A 20,508-nucleotide genomic window follows, 5' to 3' on the forward strand; every position below is an offset into this window, starting at 1 on the left:
TTTAAAAATTCTTGAATTACCGCCAATAGCTGTCTTAAATTATCAGTACATTTGGTAGTGTTTATCACCGTTAATGTCGGCTATCCATGATGCTTACTTTGTGCACATTTGTGCTATGCGTTTTGAAACACCTGCTAAATAATGGGTAAAAGAACATTAGGACAAAATATGCTACAGTAGACTTAAGTCTGACAAGTAGGTAGTCTATCAATCCGTGACTCATCGTTCTTGCCACAGAGCACTCACGTAAAGTTTTGTACACATGGTCAAGAAATATTGTACAAAGGGAAAAAAAATCCTTTTTAAATCAAAACAAAGCTTATCTACAGGGGAAGAACTCTGTGCTTAAAACTATATCTACCAATAATGTACAAGTTATTTCCCTTATTCAATATCAAACAAAATAGTTAATTACCGTTAATTAACTGTCTAACTGGTTACTCTTTTTATTGATTCATGTGTTATCTATGTCAATAAATAATTGTGCGAAGTTTCAATATAATTCGAGAATGGGTGTTGGAGGAATTACGTGTACACACTATTTAACACACAAATAGACAGTCAGACAGACAGAGTGAGTTGATATAAGTGTTGTAAAAACATTCCTTCTAGTCCTCATCAGTATTTGAACTGGACATCTTCAGATCGTAATCCTAGTGATTACCCAACTCAGTCTCTCTCTCTCACTCACACACACACACACACACACACACGCACGCACGCACGCACGCACGCACGCACGCACGCACACACACACACACACACACACACACACACATCACATCACATCACATCACATCACATCACATTTGTTTTTCTTGTTGCCTTGTGAGCTGCCGATCCAGTCAGATAATCAACTCTTTAAAATGTAAGTACATTATCTACAAGAAAAACATTGTAAAAATATAATTTTAAAAAGACAATACCTTCATTATTAAATATCAAATATAACAAAATAATAATAAAAATAATTAACATTTTTTGACTCAATTCGGGTATCGAACCCATGACACCGTCAGCTGCTCCAACTTACGCATTTTCTTATTCGACCAGCGGGGAAAGCTATTCAATTATTTATAAGTATGTTCTTTATAGGGACATCTACATCTAACACTAAATTTCAGAGTTGGAACACTTTAATATCTAGATCTCGAGTCTATATATACTTCTAGATCTAGAATCTATATGTACTCTGTATTAGATTTACGTAAAGAATATAATCAACGCTTATAAACTTCAATAAAATTGAAACAACTTTAAATTCACTCAGTCATGGCATAATTACGGTAATACGGCTGACTACGCCATGTTGGCTATAGTTCTAGATTTAGTCACTAGCCAAATCAAAATTACATTTATTTATTTTTAAGTTTGGTAAACATTATAACGGTCATCGGTCAAACTAAAGTTTTTTATCCGTGTGGTCAACGAGTTAGTAATTCTTTTCTCAGAGATATACATCAACTGTTAAATTTCTAGAAAAAAATGTTAGAACCGTTTTTTTTAGATTACCTGTCCACCCAGCCTTCATAATTTATACAGGGACTATGTTTTTTTTTTTTTGTATTTATTTATTTCCAACATCCTGATAACATCTTCTTGAATTCTGATCTATATTTGCTGCTCATTTTGTAGTATATAAATACAGTGCAGCTGGAGTTAATAATATGTAGCACTAACAATAAATTTGCTGCCAACTTAACCTTTTCACCGTAGCCACCGTTTGGTGTAGGAAGCCCCATGGCCCCTGCGATGGTAAACAGGAGCGAGTCTGGAAGCAGAAGCAAGATGCACATGAAGGAGACGGTCATGAAGAGTTTAGCGGACTTTTTGTCTTTGTTGGACAAACTGGACTTTCGATCTTTACTGCTGGACACGGACTGCCTCCACTTGGACATTGACTTCAGTTTCACTAAGATGACCGTGGAGCTAAACACCAGGACTGCGAAAGTGCTGTAGGGTAAGATCATGTCTGTAAAGAATGAAGCGATTGGTATAACGCTGTCCTTGTTGCTTTTATACAGAACTGCTAGTACTGACTCGTTACGTCCCGGGGGGTGCGTCCAGTCGATGTAAATGACGTAGTACCTGGGAAACAAGTAGAGAGAATGAAACAGAAAAATGAATATATTCACAACGAGCGCCACCTTAGGTGTGATCATCGACTTGACCTTTAAAGGAAACATCACGCAAAGGCATCTCTCTAAGGCTGCGAAGGCTGTGATCATGGTGCTGACTCGAATAAATGTATTGCTGGGGTAGCCAACGAACGTCAATACGAAGACATCGAAAATTTTGTGATCCCCTGTAAAGAGTATAGGGTTGTTGAGGATGATTAACCCCCATTTGTAGGCCAAGTTGCCGATGTCGCTGATGGCCAACGCTGTTAAAGTCACGTTGACCCCTTCTTTGTAGCCAATCTTTCTGAACAGTAGAATGTTGATGACATTGGCGAAGATGCCAAAGACGCAAAGGGATTGAGCAAGCACCAGACTTATGACAAGATAAACACAGATCAACCCGGCTTCGGTCAGAAACGCCTCGGCTGTAGATGTAGTATTCGAGGAAGCCATCTTGAATAACTAATCATTCAACGCTTAAGATTCCAACTCCATCTATCAAGCGCTTTGCTTTGTCTTCGTATCTTCTTATCTTGTCTTAGCATATCTTTCCTTTAATCAACATGAGTTGCCTCCCCGAATCTTCTACTGTTCCACATAGGTGTAATACTAAGGTAACATTTCGACTCTACAAAATTCTATGTACAAGTTTTAGTTAATAATTAACGACAAAAGAAGACATCACCATGCGATTAAAATCTTAAATTGGTAACTTTAATAAACATCAGCTTCAAATTTATTATTGCGTTTCGGTTTTCAACTAATGATTGAGAAGTATACATCACCAATAAATGCTATCCTCACAATCATCAAAGATCGTGTCAGGGGTGGAGCTCAGTATTCTTTGATCGATTACGTAATTTCTAGAAAAAAAACATCTCGATAATAGTCTTAGATTTCCACATAATCGCATGTTTCAAATATCTTACTTCTTTGGCCGGGCCATATTATAAATATAAACCGACAATAATTTATTTGTTTTTACACAAAGAATCAACAAACAAATATGATTTTTAAAAACATAAGACAAATTATGTCATACAACCCATGAGTTTCTATCCCAGCTAAGAAATAACTAAGTCAATTACTAGTTGTCTTTGTTTTATAAATACGGTTTCCTCATTGATAATTTTAATTTCTTTTAATTGGAAGTTTATCAAACATATATTTCAAACACACAATCTTAAAAACAGAAACCGACTTATTCACACACACACGCATATATATATATATATATTCTGAAAAAGAAGAAAGAAACAAAAAGATGTAAATCAAGACATTCCATTGATGTAGTATTGTCCTCTTTATTTATGTCGCGGTATAAGTATTACCTACGGCTGAGTGGTTAAGTGCATGGCCTCCGAACGTGGGGTCCTTGTTTCGAATCTCGGTGAGGACTAGGATTTAAAATTTCGGGATTTTTACTAGACAGACAGAGTGAATTGATATAAGCTTTGTAAAATAGAAATTTAATCGTTATTTCCTTCTTTTATTTAGGGTATTGTATGAGTCTTAACATTCACTTATATTAAGTGTAACTTGACAACACCATTCAACACACACCCAACTCTAATGGGTACCTGACTTTAGTTTTGGGAAAGTAAAGCGGGTTGGTCGTTGTGGTGGCCACATGACACCCTGCTCTTTAACCGTGGGCCACAGAAACAGATGACCTTAACATCATCTGCCCTAGAGATCACAAAGTCTGAATGAGGAACTTTATTTTTTTTATATTCTTATAACCCATACGAAAGGTGCACATTAAAAACAAACACACCTCTACCGATAAATAATGAAGAAGAGAAATCTAGTCCAATTTTTTTCAAGTTGTTTAACCAGATATTAAAGACCACTCTGTTTCAAAGTTTCAAATTGATCAAAAAAAATTGGTTTGGAAGAACTGACGAGTTCCCAATGTTTACTCAACAGACATCGTGAGTTGATAGAAGTTTTGTCAAAATAAAATGTAATCTAGTTCTAATTATTTTCTTCTTTTATTGGGCGTATTGTATGAGTCTTAACATTCACTTATATCAAAGTGTAACTTGACAAAACCAATCAACACATGTTGACTAATGTGGTGTTCAGATCATAGTGCGATCAACTTGTTTTATTTGAAATACACGTTCATGTTGATTTCCATTCTCCCTGACGTCCACATTGTTTCAGGGCCAAGTTAGACAACAAAGCTACAATGTTGATCAACAAAATGGTTTCCTAATGTCTCTGTATTCAGCCAGTCACTAGAAAGAAAGCGATCTATTCAAAGGAATACGACACTAGTCTCCGAACAAAATAGATTCTCGTAGAACATGTGTCTTGCGCTCTATCGTGGATTTAATAATTGATTGCTCAAACGTAACAATGATACCTGACATTACAACGGAAATAGATCAATATGCAATACGCTGTAGTACGTAATCATATTTGGCGCAAAGGTTTGTGGATATAATCTATGTCGAAAAAAAAAAAGTAAAGTTCCCTTTTCAGAACTTGAGAACTATGGGGCAGATGATGTAAAGGTCATCTGTTTCTGTTAACGAGGGTGTCATGTGTCCAGCGCAACGACCAACCGCCTTTATTTTTCCCAGACTAATGTCAGGTACATATTAGTTCTGGGTGGACTCAGAGGCGACTAAGAATCGCGATGTTAAAAACCCTAGTTTTCACCATGATTCGAACCCAAGACCCACGTTTCAGAAGCCAAGCGCTTTCCCCTCTCAGCATCAACGCCTCCTTTGTATATAATTCAAATGCAAACCAAAAGTTTAATCCTTAACTTCAAATTTCTAACCTTTTTTTTTCGTATAGCCTCAAAGACGTGATATAAATTACAACATTAATTAAAATTACAATTATCTTGCTAAAACAAAAAAAAAAGACCTGTCTCGGTTTATGTCATACCCATGACCTTTAGTAACCGCACATTGTGCAAAGTTGTATTCTCTAAGTTAGCCATAGATTAAAATAATAACATATTTGGTGAGGACATATCAAGAAAAAGAAGCTATTGAATTCAACATTAAAACACTTGGGTTATGCTTTTTACTCTTTTAAAAATTGCACCTTCTATTTGCCTTACTTCTAGAATGCAGGCAGTGCCATGGCCAATATGGTGTAATAAAAGAAAATGTGGTGGGAATGAGATGCTAGAGCTTTGATGCAGCTCACCAATTTGCAAACATAAACTCTAGTTAATAAGTTTGAACAGGTTAAAAGATAGAACTCCTCAATGTTGTGAAGAGACGAAAGCTGGTTTAGTCATATTGTAAGACATGACTCACTGTTGAAAGTCATCCTTCCCGGTACAGTGAAGGGAGCACGAAGAAAGGGACGTCCAAAGAAAAACTGGCTGGACAACGTAAAAGAATGGATCGGCCTCTCTCTTGATACCCTGCTAAGAACAACTACTGACCGGGAAAGGGGAGAGATTTGATTACACGAAATGGCACAGTCTTCCCTCCCCCTACGACGAAACTCAAGGCCCAGAGGACAATGATGATGTAACTAAGGTACTTTTCAATTCTTTTATTTTAGGTAATGGTTGTATATGATTTTGTGAGATTATTTTTACTATATTACATAAACATACATTTATTTCAAATATGTAAGGTAGCTATGTGCAAGACAAAAATTACAATTAGATATGAAACTGTAAACTCTGCAAGTTTTCGCTCGTTTGATCGGTTATACAAGCCCCGAGCTATAAATGGTCTACTGAATAGAACTACGTCATAAAGAATGTATAAAGTAATCTATTCAAGTCAACAAGAGGATACAATGAGAAACAAAACTTAAAGATACACTACAAAGATGATGTACATTATTGAAGTGTCTAGTTCTGTTTGCTCCAGTTCGTACAGACCATAAGCCGATACTATTTGGTACTCAGTGACCAGGACTGGATAGACGATTTCTTAAAGCTACACATAAAAGTTATGTATCTTATAACCATGTTAGGCCTACGAGCTCTTCACATTATTTTTCTATTTCATATACACACCTTTGGTAAGTTGATACAATTTTTAAAATGTTTATTTTTTTATGTTTTGTTGCTGCTAATATTTATATTTCTATATTTCTCTTTCTTTCTCTTATCTCTTCTCTCTCTTTCTCTTTCTCTCTTTCTCTCTCTCTCTTTATCTCTCTCTCTTTATATCTCTATTTTTCTCTCTCTTTCTCTCTCTCTCTCTCTATCTATCTCTATCTATCTCTCATAAATTAGTTTATCTATCTAGATCATTTATTAAGTTTTGCAAGCAACAGTAAGTTTTGTACAGTGCACTGCTAAATTATTTATTACTAGGAAATAATACTTAAACAATAACAATATTTCAAGGTTTAAAATGCATACAAAGGCATAATTGGATTAATGTCAGAGAACGAAAATTAACGACTTCAACTAATGAAGCTAAATATCGTCGACAAAGTTTTGTTTTCATTATTAAAGAAGTTTGGTTATTTCAAAATTCACGTTTAATCAGAAACATTTTCATTTTAAGTGTATTTACACTCTTGTTTGGCTCCGATACCTAAGTGCTCTATCGAAAGCATTTAAGGCTCCTAGAACGCTTCGCCTCATGATGGGAATACGCTGGCAACTAGGCAACATTACAAATAACTATGTTCTTCTGGAGGCCGGTTTTGACAGTATAGAAGTACTAATTACCTTTCGTCAGCTGAGCTGGGTTGGACACTTATCCCGGTTATCTTATTTGGCGAACTTAGAGGAAGACAGCGTAACAGAGGTGCCCCCTGTAAGCGGTATAAAGATCAACTCAGGCGCCATTTCTCACTGACATAGAAAAAAGTATCTGGCAGCAGAGGGCCTCTGAAAGAGACAGTTGGAGAACTCTCACAAAGACTGCGGGACAAACATTTAAGTCTCAAAGAAAAGCCACTATTTGAAGACAGACGCAGAAGACGGAATTAAAACATAAATAGATCGTCAGCAGACAACGGCTTTGTCTGCATGGAATACGGGAAAATATGCAGGTCGAAAATGGATTTGCGTAGTCATATGAAACTCTGCACTCATTCTTAATCTTCGAAATCGAAGACATTGTCATTATTTGATCTTTATTGCTATCAATTTCGTTTTGTTTCTTTCTTTTCTTTTCCAGGTACTTTCGGGTTGCTTAAGACACAGGAAAACAATTTTGTCCTGGTCACAGAAGACAATGCTGATGTCGTTCCTATCGATGTGTCTGTCGAGTGCACGGAGCCACTTTGTTGCGCGATGTTCTGTCAGAAGAACTTGCAATGTTTTAGCTTCAGCTTCAATGAGGTCACGTCAGAGTGCACTTTGGGTAATGGTAGATATACGTAACGTCTCGTTTTCATTTAGGGCTGCTAATTATGTATCAGCAAGAAGTTAGACGAAATAAAACAACTTATCTAAAACCTTTTTGGTGACAATTGCATGTAACGGCGTTTTTTGTACTATAAAATCCCCTCCCCCCCCACCCAAAAAAAAAAAAAACAACTAAAAAAATCAAATTTTTCTTTAAACATTGTAAAATTTTAAGTAAACAATTTTCCTTTCAGACCTTGCGATCTATAGGGCAGATGATGTAAAGATCATCTGTTTCTGTGGCCCACGGTTAACGAGGGTGTCAAGTGGCCAGCACAACGATCAAACGCATTCGCTTTCCCCAACTAATGTCAGGTACCCATTAGAGCTGTGTAGACTCAGAGGCGCCTAACGATCCCTGAATAAAATATCATAGTCTTCATCAGGATTCGAAGCCGTCTGAAACCAATGGCTTAACAGCTCAGTCACAACGCCAACATTTGTAAAATTTTAAATATGTAAAAAAAAAAAAAAGGATGTTACAGCTTTGTATTGGTTTTACTTTAATACATTATACTACTAGAATATAGGGTCTACAAAGTCTTGTAAAAGAGATATGCAACTCATTCTTTCAAAGCAAATTATTATTTAAAGAAATTTTATTTGTAATCTTACAGGTTCATGGGTCTATCCTTCTAGTGGCGGCAATCCGCGATCAAGTAATGAGGTCATCTACACCTCAGCAGCCCCCTGTTATCCATCTAGCAACACTTCCTCGAATCAGACATTTCTATCCAATGGAACCGAGAGTGTCTGTGTTTGGATCTCATCCGATTGGACAAATTATACTCAGTCGGCAGCATTTTGTAGAGGTCAGTCACAACAGTTTTTGTCAGTATGTGTATATAAAGTACCAAAATTTAAAACCTTGCTATGAGTTAAATACCATATGCGTATGTGTGTGTATGTGTGTGTCAACAAATGTTAATTAGTTATTGACTAGCATCGGCTGCATTATAGAAGGTATAAATAAATATATATAATATATATAATATAAGTCAAAAACTCTAGAAAAGGTCCAAACCGTTCAGAAGCACCAAAAGGAAGCGGCAGCAAGAATTGAATCCCTTGAAACGAAAACAAAACTTTAGGAGCCACGGGCTGGAGAAACGAGACAAATAGAGTGCAAAAAAAAAAAAAAAGAAAAGGAAATGGATTTTCTCCCTATTTGTTGTTTTTAAAAAGCAAAGGCCAAGCAAAGAAACAAGAAAACTAGACAGACAGTAACACGTTTTGAAGCCTGAGAATAGACTATGTACAAAACTCTCAAAACTAAAATAATCCTACAGAATATAGTCAAGGGCAGATGATTAAAAATCAAGAAACTTTAATGAAAGATGTCGTAATAGTTAAAGACAAAATAACTATATTAAAATTGTATGATTTAAGAAAATAGTTTGTGAAATAAATATAAATGAATATAATTGTAAACTTACTAAAAATGATTTTAAGAAAATGTGCTGAAGGATGATATTTTTTTTTTTAGAAAATATACAATGCAAATATTGGTAGAGAGCAAGGCCGGATAAATGAAATGAAGATTGAGAAGGTGCTTTATACTATATACTATACTATACTATAACGATAAGAAGAATCCAAACCTTTGGTAATGAGAAGAACGAAGGAAGGAGTTGAGAAAATTGGACATCCTCACACTGTGAAATATTCAACAAACAATTTTAACAGAACCCTGTACAATTGTGATTCAGAAGAATTACCATGGAAGGCTTTACCACAAAACGATTCTAATAGAACCGTGTACGATTTGATACAGAGGAATTGTCGTGAAAGGCTTCACCTTATATCGACGCTAACAAACTCAAGTGCCACCTTGATGATGCTGGACTCTGGCGTGGTGCTCTTACAATTTCAGTGAGGTCTTTAACAGAATTGTACTATTTGTACAAGAATTCAAGAGGCCCTGCCTATTTAGTTACTAAGTAGAGATTTGGAACGATGTATTTAAAAAAAAAATTGTCATATTGTTTTGAGTTTCTCATTGTATAAGCTATGTATTTTGTTTTTTAATCATTTAAGCATGTATGTTGAAACTTATAATGATTAAATATCATGACAACTTTAATGTCAGAATATATACTTCTGCGCTTAACCCCATCATAATTAATTAATTTATATTGTAACTACTTAAAAATTGTCTTGCTAAGTCAGAGTTAGAGGTGGTTCTGATTTAAAAAATGATATAATTGCATAATTAGTTTAAAATTTTGAATAAAGAACTGTCCATGTGCAATCAAGATAAAAAAAGAGGTGGATGTGCCGAGTAATGTGTATATTTAGAGAGTTTTTCTTTTCACATTTTGTCATAACAAATGTAATGATTTTTTTAATTATAAAAAAAAAAAATATTTTACTGATTCCATTCTCAGTGGTCACTTATTCTATTCACTTTTACTATGTGATAAGAATTATGTTCATTGGTAGTTCTTAGTAATCTAGGCTCGCCTTGTCAGTTATGTACGTATGTGAGCATCGTGTGTATTTCTGAATGTACTAAGTAAGAAACATAATTACTTTATGTGTACATATTTACTTATTACGTTTGTGCTCCATGTGTTGACATTATTATTTCTGCATTGCTCAATTGATCATTGTCGCAGCCTTGTACATATTTGTACATTTTATTTTTTTGTTTTTTATTTTATCCCGACAGATCGATTTGATGATCTTAAAGCATTGACAATGCTCTTTTAAAAAAATAGTAATGACGTATCTTTCCTTGTCCATTTTGCATAGAGAAGAGTTGCACCCCTTAAACGGGCAATCTCTACAATAAAGTTTATTTTATTGTTCATGGCCGGCGGCCGTATGTAAATAATGACGTTAGTGGTCGCTGACCAGAATCAATTGATTTTGTTTATGTTTAACCTCTTCCCACCCCCTATTGTATTATATTCATTCCATTTGTATTCATCTGATCTCATTGACCTGCATTGTTTGTAAATGTCATTTGAACTTAAGTGATTCTCTTATTGACGGTTAGGCCCGAAGAGAACACAATGCTCTCTTAAGCCATTTATTTAACTCGGTGTTTTTATTTCAGCCTGATTGGGTTAGAGATAACGACTGGTTACTGCCTGCTGCTGGATTCGAATCCTTGCTCCTGGATGCCTAAAATCCTTTTTCTGATACTTACGCATTCATGCGACTGAACACGTTCTAAACTCCGTGGCTGGAGGAAGGAACCTCTAGCATCTCAATTCAATTATCAGCATCCGCAGACTGCGTATTCATCGTTGATTTTGCGTCCCTCACACTTCGAGGACATACCACAAGGCCGGGCCATTCTAGTATAAACTGGAGCTCTCAGCTAGAGCTGGCACCTCCGAAAGCTGATACTCAAACTAGCTGACTAAAACAGTCGACAGCACCAAGGCACAGGAATAATCTTTTGAGACAACTGCAACGAAACACAGGGTTGTTAAAGCTAACTTTATAATAATAGGACACTCATATTAGTACCTTCAGTAGCCAATATGATGATCTGAATATCTCATTTATCTTTACTTATAAATAGGTTATTTTAGGAATGTTAGTTACACTCCCCATCATCGTAACCCCCCTTTTTATATTTTATTACATTAAAAAAATGAAAGTTTTTCTCAGCGCGCATGACAATATAATTTTTTTCCCAGCGTCGCATGACAGTTATATTTCTTTATGAGCTATTAAAAGTATATGATTATGATATCTTATATTTAAAAAAATTCTATGTGAAGCTCTAAAAGCCTAATTATATATCTTTCATCCAGGTATAGGAATGAGCTTGTATACTCCGAAATCACTGCCCAAACTCTACATAATTAAAACCGTTGCTGAGACGTTGCAAGAAGATGTCTGGGTTGGACTTAATGACGTCTCGTCTGAGAACAATTTTGTGTGGGAGGACGATCAATCCTCATTGAACTTAACATTAAGAACGCTACTGTTTGCTCCAGGTAACACGTCCTTGAACTCTATACAATTTTTGTCTACCTTTTATACTTTTATTTTTTTAAAGTAAAGTTTCCCTTTCAGACCTTTCGATCTTTAGAGCAGATGATGTAAAGGGCGTCTGTTTCTAGGGCCAAAGGTTTACGAGAGCCTCATGAGGTCAGCACAACGACCAACTTATGACAGAGGCGCCCAGAGATCCCGATATTAAAAATCCTAGTCTTCACCAGGATTCTAACCCCGGTTAGGAAGCCAAGCGCTTTACCACCGCGTCTACTTTACTTTGTAATGAGCAATAAAAAAAAAACTAAACCAAAAAAAAAAAAAGGTTACAAAAGACAGTTTGTGTGGAAACACAAACTCAAAATCGCCCCCCGAAGAGGTCCACCCAGGCAGCTTCAATATTTTCAGAAAGAACATCCAAATGAAATTATATCAAAGACAAATGAGAGATAAGAATGGAGAAAGAAGGTTAACATATCTCGTGTAGTGCCTCAACGGTCCCGCAGATCAAAGGATATGTGTAAGTGAATGTAAAGTTAGATGTGAACCTGGCCTAACTAGTTTCCTGTTCAGACCTTGTGTTCTATAGGGCAGATGATGTAAAGTTCATCTGTTTTTGTGGCCTACGTTTAGCGAGGGTGTCATGTAGCCAGCACAACGACCAACCGCCTTTACTTTTCCCCAACTAATGTCAGGTACCCATTAGAGCTGAGTGGACTCAGAGGCGCCCAAAGATTCCAAAGTTGAAAATCCCAGTCTTCACCAGGATTCGAACCCGGGACCCCCGGTTCGGAAGCGCTTTACCGCTCAGCCACCACGCCTCCCCTGGCCTAAACTGATGTCTTATAATTGATCTAATTGTTTTGAAAAGGCTCAATCTCTTGTTCGAATCCTCAAAAAAGAAATAAAAAAAAAAAATTTCCGCAATAAAGAAATGTTCAGAAAAATGAAATTTATAAGATTACTATTTATTTTAAATTAGGTCTAACTTATAATGCATACTAATTAGCTTTTTCTCTTTAAAAAACTGCTTGCATAACTGATTTTAAAAATTAGATTTTTCGCTTTCAGAAAAAAAAGTAGCCATTGCATCAGAACTTTGAATGGTCTAAAATATTGTGATGTCGGATTTTCACTATCTTTTCTATTTTACGAGATCTAAACGGGACGGACGGACAGACGGACAGACATTTCGCACAAAACTAATAGCGTCTTTTCCCCTTTCGGGGGCCGCTAAAAAGTGAGAGATTCTTAAGTAATCCGGTCCGGTTTTAACTGGTTTGTTTTTCTAGTGGCCATAACGTCATTGAAGTTCTGCACTAATCCTCAATCCGGTCCAAGGATTATTACATTTTCCTTCGTAGCTCTTTCTTATGTGTTAATACAAAATCTTCAACTATTTTGCTTGACATGTTTTTCGTGTGACTATTACGTCTTAGATTAGAGAGAGAGAGAGAGAGAGAGAGAGAGAGAGATTAGATAGAGAAAGAGATGAAGATTTGACAGAGATATAGAGATAGATAGTGATAAGGAGATAGAATCCTACCTAATGATTCTAACATCAATTGATATTTTTCAACTTTTCAACATTATCGGAAGTAATTTGTCACGTAATCGTAACATTTTCAGTTACGAACATTTATAGTTATAAATTATGTCATGCTTTGAGATTGAAATGTTGTCGAGTTTCTTTCAGTCTCAAACAACTTTGATTACAATGGCTTTTACAATTTTACAACATATCTTAATAAAAAAAAATACGATTGTGTTTGTTCAAGTTGTCTCGGAATTGTTTTTCAGATATTCATATCTATATATAACTCTGACGACTGCTAATTAAGCTTATATTTAAATTTTATAATAGTTTAGTTTAGCTTGCCTTTTGGTTGTATATAAAAAATATATTTTAATCTATGTATCTTTTTAGGGCATCACGAAATATTAATGTAAAGAAGAAAAATATAGAAATTGATTAAAAAAAAAACTTTTCTAAAGGGGAGGAACTTTGCCCTAAAACTATATCTATCAATAATGTACACGTTATTTCACTTATTCGATATCACAACAAATATTTAATTACCGATAATTAATTGACAAAATGAGTATTTTTATTTATTGATTCATGTTTTGTTAGGTACGATACATAATTATTTAAAGTATCAACTTGATCTAAGAGTACTCGAGAGGAAAATAGCGTTAAAAATTATTTATGGGGACTAAACCTAACAAATTTAACCATATCTGTAAATACTGAAGTATTATTTTTCCCTTGTTGGTAAAATAATCAATTGCCAGTAATTAATTGTTTCATTGATCACTTTTAAAAAATAGATTCATGTCTTGTCTACGCCAATAAATGATTGTATGAAGTTTAAAGTTAAACCGAGAATGGGTGTGGGAGAAATAAATTGTATACACTTTTTTACAAGACAGACGGAGTAAGTTTACATTAGCTTTGTAATAAAAAAGATATCTCTTTATTAAAACATACATAAAGGAACCTTTATAGGCGGTCATGATATTTCCTAACGCGCTAATTAATAAGTATTTGTAAATACATAAATGTTGTGGGTTCATTATATTCCTTTATTTATTGATCTTCTTTTAAATATTTCATTATAAAAATTAAAGTAGTTATCGTGTAAGTCACTTGTTATATTTCAGGTCAACCAAATACCAACTCTACCCAAGAAGACTGTGTCACCTACAGCCTGACTCAAGCACCACTTAATGATATAGTCTGTTCATACAACCGAACCTACGTCTGCGAGAGAAAACTAACCAAAACTAAATTTTAACTCAATGCAAAGTTATTCTTAGAAAGCCTTAATGGTTAAACGTAAAGCGAAAAATAGATTTTCGCAATTGGGTTAACAATGTAAAACCAACATTGTACACAAAATATTTATTTCTAAATTTGTATATTTTGCTACTCGACATTCAGATAGATAGATAAATAGACAGACAGACAGATAGATAAATAGACAGACAGACAGACAGATAGACAGACAGATAGATTCCACCCAAAAAAAAAATCCGATTAAGGTACTTTTATATATTAATTAAAACCTTTGTATAAATACACCCTATTAACTAGTATAGTTGAATTAGTTTTGAATTGCTTGTGTTCTATTTAATTTAAATTCAAATACATTTATTCTTATACAAGCTACCTGCACGTCTGTTTTCCATTCAAATAGTGTTAATCTTAATGTCCCATTTCTTTTGTAACTAATACATTTGTTGGAGTACAATTTGAAGGGAATAGATTATAGGTAACTACGATACCAAACTATTCAATGTCATTTTAAAGGTATTTTAAGGCTGCAACTCTTTGTTCATGACCAACATTGTTCATACGTCAGGATATAGAAAATTCTATAAAATTATATCAAAGGCAAAATTCCATATGTACAACTTTGACTCTCAATTATTTAGAATGCATTTCTATTTTAAATATCAACAATGCTATGCATTAACAATAATTTATTGACCATTTGGTTAATTGTCTTATTGATTCATATTTTGTTAGGTACAAATAAATATGTAAATATTTGTGGAACGTTTTATTTTGATCCAAAATGCGTGTTATAGAAATAAATTGTATTATTATCGAAAGGGACAAAAAGTCTAAAGGATTATTATTCTTCATTGGTGTCAAACAAAATAAACAAATTAATTAATTACTTGAATATTTAGGTACAATAAATAATTGCTTAAAAGTTTCAACTTGATCCGAGAATGGATGTGGGGGAAATAACCTGTTCAAAGTTTGTACCAGACAGTCAGACAGAGTGAGTTAATATCAGCTTTCTAATGTAATAGAGAATAACCAACGTAAGGAAACGGGATGATCCTTATTCACAAAGAAATCGTGATTGAAACAAAATATTGGTGTTGAGTGTAATAGAGTGGAGAGGACTGCATGACACATACACCTTAAAGGAATTGATAGCTACTACTCCCGACAACATAAGTGTCACCAACTTAGCTCTCTCATATGAAGGCACGCCTACGCTGAATATAAAAGACATGAGAACAGAAGTTTTTGGAAAGTGCATAAAAGTATTTAAACTTATACAAAATCTTTTTATTCTTACTTTATACTTTTAAAGGCCTATAGCAAATTTCCACCCAATAAACCTTAGTGTCAGGATTTCTATAGTAGTCTAATGAAACCACATTTGACAGCAATGAAATTTGACCCTGTGAGACGTTGAATTTAATAACACCAGATGTGTGTGTGTTTGAGAGAGAGAGAGAGAGAGAGAGAGAGAGAGAGAGAGAGAGATTGAAATAGAGTGATTGAGAGATAGAGAGAAATAAAGAGATAGAGGGAGAGAGATTAAGAGAGAAAGAGAAAGAAAAATACAAAGATAGAAAGGTATTACACTTAAATAGGCATCACACTAAACTAGAGAGTATTTCATACTTGAAGATCTATATTATAGATTTTAAAAAAATAACGTTGTAAGTAAAGTGAATACAATAAACTTGCATATAAATAACCCTGCCAGACAAAGTTAAAATAAAGGACGTTTAGGCCACAAAGCCTTCATCGGCTACAAAACTAAACACAGAACAAGACAAACAATTAACACAAAATAGGCTTAATTAAACTTTTTAATCCGATGTTGTTCTCTCTTGAGACAGAAAAGAAATGGTAAAAGCGCGAGAAATCAAAAGGGGGCGGAGATGTCATGCAAAGATGAATGGGAAAAGGGTTGAGTGTTGGTCCCTATCTCATTGTAAATAAAAGTGAGTTGGTTGTTGATCCCGTGAGGTTGGAGGGTGCCGGACTTGTAAAAAAAAAATATTTTTAATTTGCAGACGGTTGTTTTTGTCATTGCATTGTTGTATAGCAGTAACGAGATCAGTGATACTCCTATGATGTGTGTTATTAAAATGAATAGAAACGGGTTCAGTGGCTATTAACCAAATTACAAATGTTTCTAAGGTGTTCATGGAGTCGATGGCATAGCAAGGTACCCGTTTGCCCGGGTTCAAGAATATATTGTTGCCCCCCTTCCAAAAAGGACATATTTAGAGTGTGAAAATCTAGACAATTGAGTAGTCTGTGCTTTGATATAGTTACCAAAAGACATTCCAATACAAGCAGTGTACCTTTTTGTAAGCATTAGTGTCATTACTTTTGCTTCAGCTATAATTCTATATAACTAATAATGTCTAGAAACTCAACAAAGCAATATTTTTGTAGTTCTTTTTTTTCCCACTTTGTAAATTTACATTCCAAAAGTGTATCTGAGGTAAAATATATAATCTAGTTCAATGTCCATCGGTTAACAATAAATAGATCTTACATTTCTTTATAAAAGTTTCAATTATCTGGCCTTCTGGGTAGCAAAGTTAGAAACCAGTTCTGTTTCTTGTCCAATCTTGTTTACACATGCAGCTATCCTGATTATTTTTAAGTGTAGTTAAGTTTCATCATACAGAACAACTTCTACACTTGGCCCCTAATCTTGCACTAAACGAAATCCCTTTTCTTTATATGCACTCAAGCGTCAGTACACATGTTCCAATAACATTATATCTACGTATGAATGCCAGACACTGAAAATTGGAATATGACTTCCTTGTTTATCCACTAAGTCTATTGTCAAGGTCAATGTGATGAATAGACTTAGCCAGGTATGGAAATAAATTATATGACGCAGATCTTCTGGATAATAGATCTAACTAGCATATTTTATGATCATCCGATAAATATATGATACATTTAAATATGTCAAAGTCTGTTAATAAGATATATTAGATCAGTATTTTCTTTCTTTTTCGGACACTCAAGTTTGTGATTTTCAAGTGTATTTTTACATAAAAATCAGTGTATAAATGTAAGTAAAAATACAAGATGATTCTCTACAACGGTGCACCACTAATTATATCAACTTTGTTATTAGTGTTTCATACTATTGATGTAGCAAGCAACGCACCAAGTGTTAGTGGTATGTACATTTACATTTATTTTTATTTTCTTGAGTATAGCTTTTGTCATAAAATGTATGCATCTTTGTTGACAATGTGAAATAACCATGCAGGCCTATTCTCAGATTTGTGCATAGAGTATCTTTTCATTAATAAAAAGACACATAGCAGCTTCAATAACAATCAATATATATATATATTTAAGACAGAATGGATTAACGCAGATTGTTGAGAAATATTGACACTGTCTAGAGGTGACTAGATGATGAGACTAAGTTTGTTTACTTGGAGAGAAATGTCATTTAGGGCGCTGAACACACGTTCGTTGCACAATAAAATAAAACAAATATGTGCATGTGTGCGTGTATGTATTTTTCCCCTTGTATTAAAACCTTTACAAAGAAAGCTAATTTCATTGTTTAATTCTATTGACTTAAGATATAAAGGAAAACCTTACAGTAAAATTTAATATCGCAGAAAATACATTGATCTAAAGCACCACAATTAGATCTAGCAAACAAAGAAAAAATATGATGGAATGTTATGAAACACTTGACCTCTGCAACTAAGGTACAGATATAATTTATCTATATGCTTGACTGACCATGCCAACGTGTTATCTATTTTTGCCTGCACACTAAACACTATTGCGTATGCTCAGGCTATGAGTAGGTATAATAGATGTTCCTGCTGTTAATAAAATATTGTTAGCCGCAAATGGATTAATAAATATTTGACCTACTACGCTTCAGATTCCAACTATTAACTAACAGCTATCAGTATTAAGCCCTTGAAGCCAGAACCAGAAGCAGTCTTTGGACTTCAAATTACAAGTCTGGTGACCAGTTGTTGCTCAGAAATTCTTAAACACATACATCCAACCACCATACAAGCCGGATGAGAGACTTACATTAGTAACTAGTTAAATATATATTAAAATATTTTAAATTGACCTCCAACACACAGCCTTTATGGTTGGTGGCCTCCTACATACACACAGGCACGCTCAAGCTACACATATTTATTTTTGTTTATAAATACTGTTAATCTTTAATAAATCAATCAGTAACAGAGTTTAAAACAATAAGGTATATAAAAGGAAAAAAAATAATACCAACAAATATAGGTATGTTATTTAACAGTTTCGTAAAATGTTAAGGTATTTACAAGACACTTAGGTATTCGGCTCCGGCCCAGGCCGAAAATCAAATTTTACTTTTTGGTCATATCCGGCTCCGGCCGGATATCAAAAAGTACTATCCAGTGCACCCCTAATATATATATATATATATATATATATATATATATATATATATATATATATATATATATATATATATATATATATATATATATATATATATATATATTGTTACGAATCTCCCTATCCAGGCTCGCTGCAAATGGTACCAAACGACACCACCAACTTAAAGAACTTGACAACTCTGGGCTTCAAAGTAACGTAATAGTTTAATGTCAATAAATAACAGCCAACACTGTACAATTGGCAGCACGTAACACAAGACTGTACAAATATATCTCCGCCGTATCAAGTCTTGCACTGGTTTCTCTGTCTCGTCTCGGACTTGTACTGAGCCGTTGTAACGAACTGTAGATCGGGAAGTTGTGACTGACTGGTCTCTGATACCTTAGCTCTTTATATAGGGTGCCTACTGGCCTTCTCGAATTGGACAGAACGTCGCTCGACCATTCTGGGTGGTCAGATGACTACAATTCTCGTGACGCTCCTGAGCTGTGTTCACGACGCCGATCCTTCCCGAACCGTCATGTTGAAACTCGTCTCGGCTGACCGCCGTAACTCGTCACGCTCGACCGCTCATCTAGCGCTGGCCTGGGGCGATTGGCGTTGGCTGACTACACACACACACACCACCCCCATCTGTGCCACCACCAAGTTTATAACACTGCCCCCTCCTTAGATCTGTCCGTCCCGGGCAGATCCGGCTTCACCATGGTACTTGTGGAGTCTGTCGATGTGGACGACCTTCAGTTTGGACCTTGGGCTCTTTTGTATTCGATACACGACATCGTTGATTCTTGTTACCACGCGGTAGGGTCCTTCCCAGTCTGTTTGAAGTTTTGGGGACTTGCCTTTTCGTCTGTGTGGGTTGTACAACCAAACTAGATCGTTCTCATGAAACCCAGCGGCATTGGCCCGTTTGTCGTACCTTGTCTTCACCTGGTCACTGTTGATATTGATGTTTCTGCGGGCTAGAGCGTGAGTTTTCTCCATCCGTTTTCGGAGATTTGCGATATAGTCTGTCGAAGAGGCTGGTACATTATCCGGAATCCCGAATAACAAGTCACATGGTAGTTGCAGCCCTCGGCCGAACAACATCTTTGCTGGAGTGTAACCGGTGGTGCTGTGAATCGATCCTCTATATGCCATAAGGAACATTGGGATATAGGTGTCCCAGTCATGTTGATGTTCATCGACGACTTTCGACAGGTGTTGTTCCAGTGTTCGGTTAAATCGTTCTACCATTCCGTCTGACTGGGGGTGAAGAGGAGTTGTGCGTGTCTTTTCGATGCCGAGTACCTGGCACATCTCTTGGAATATCTTGGATTCGAAGTTTCGGCCTTGGTCGGAGTGTAATTCCCTAGGAGCACCAAAACGGCTAATCCAATTCTCCACGAGTGTTTCCGCTATGGTGGTGGCTTCTTGGTTTTGTATTGCATATGCTTCGGGCCACTTAGTAAAATAATCTATCACTACTAGAATGTACTTGTTTCTTTTCTGGGACTCAGGAAATGGTCCGGCTACATCGATCGCTATTCTTTCAAAGGCATTTCCGACGTTGTATTGCTGCATACGTCCCCTCATTCTCCTGTGTGGGCCTATTGCTGCTGCACATGTGTCGCACCTTTGGCACCATTCTTCTACATCATCTCGGTAGCCGAACCAGTAAAACCGCTGGCGTACTTTTTCAAAGGTCTTGTTGACGCCTAAATGTGACCCACTGGAATTATTATGGATTTCTTGCAGCACCTCAGCAACTCTCACTTTGGGCAGCAACATCTGTAAGCGATTGCATGTTCCATCTGCCGTTTCCCAGACTCTCTTGAGAACTCCATTGTCGATTATCAGTGAGTCCCATTGCGCCCAATATGCCT

The 20,508-nt window shown here is 35.5% G+C and overlaps 2 protein-coding genes across 2 annotated transcripts; one reads left to right on the top strand and one right to left on the bottom strand.

Annotated features, from left to right (window-relative positions):
* Window positions 1-1,571: 1,571 nt before the first annotated feature.
* LOC106059073 (uncharacterized) lies at window positions 1,572-2,573 on the bottom strand. Its single transcript, XM_013216606.2, has one exon. The coding sequence runs from the start codon at window positions 2,571-2,573 to the stop codon at window positions 1,572-1,574; it is 1,002 nt and encodes a 333-aa protein (XP_013072060.2).
* Window positions 2,574-5,945: 3,372 nt separating this feature from the next.
* On the top strand, window positions 5,946-14,506 carry LOC129926956 (mannose-binding protein C-like). Its single transcript, XM_056033767.1, has 5 exons — window positions 5,946-6,128; window positions 7,244-7,429; window positions 8,091-8,285; window positions 11,244-11,429; window positions 14,092-14,506. Exons 1-5 carry the CDS (start codon window positions 6,059-6,061, stop codon window positions 14,223-14,225), a joined length of 771 nt encoding a protein of 256 aa, XP_055889742.1. The 5' UTR covers window positions 5,946-6,058; the 3' UTR covers window positions 14,226-14,506.
* Window positions 14,507-20,508: the final 6,002 nt, after the last annotated feature.

This window comes from Biomphalaria glabrata, chromosome 6 (genome assembly GCF_947242115.1).
Source record: "Biomphalaria glabrata chromosome 6, xgBioGlab47.1, whole genome shotgun sequence".
NCBI lineage: Eukaryota > Metazoa > Mollusca > Gastropoda > Planorbidae > Biomphalaria > Biomphalaria glabrata.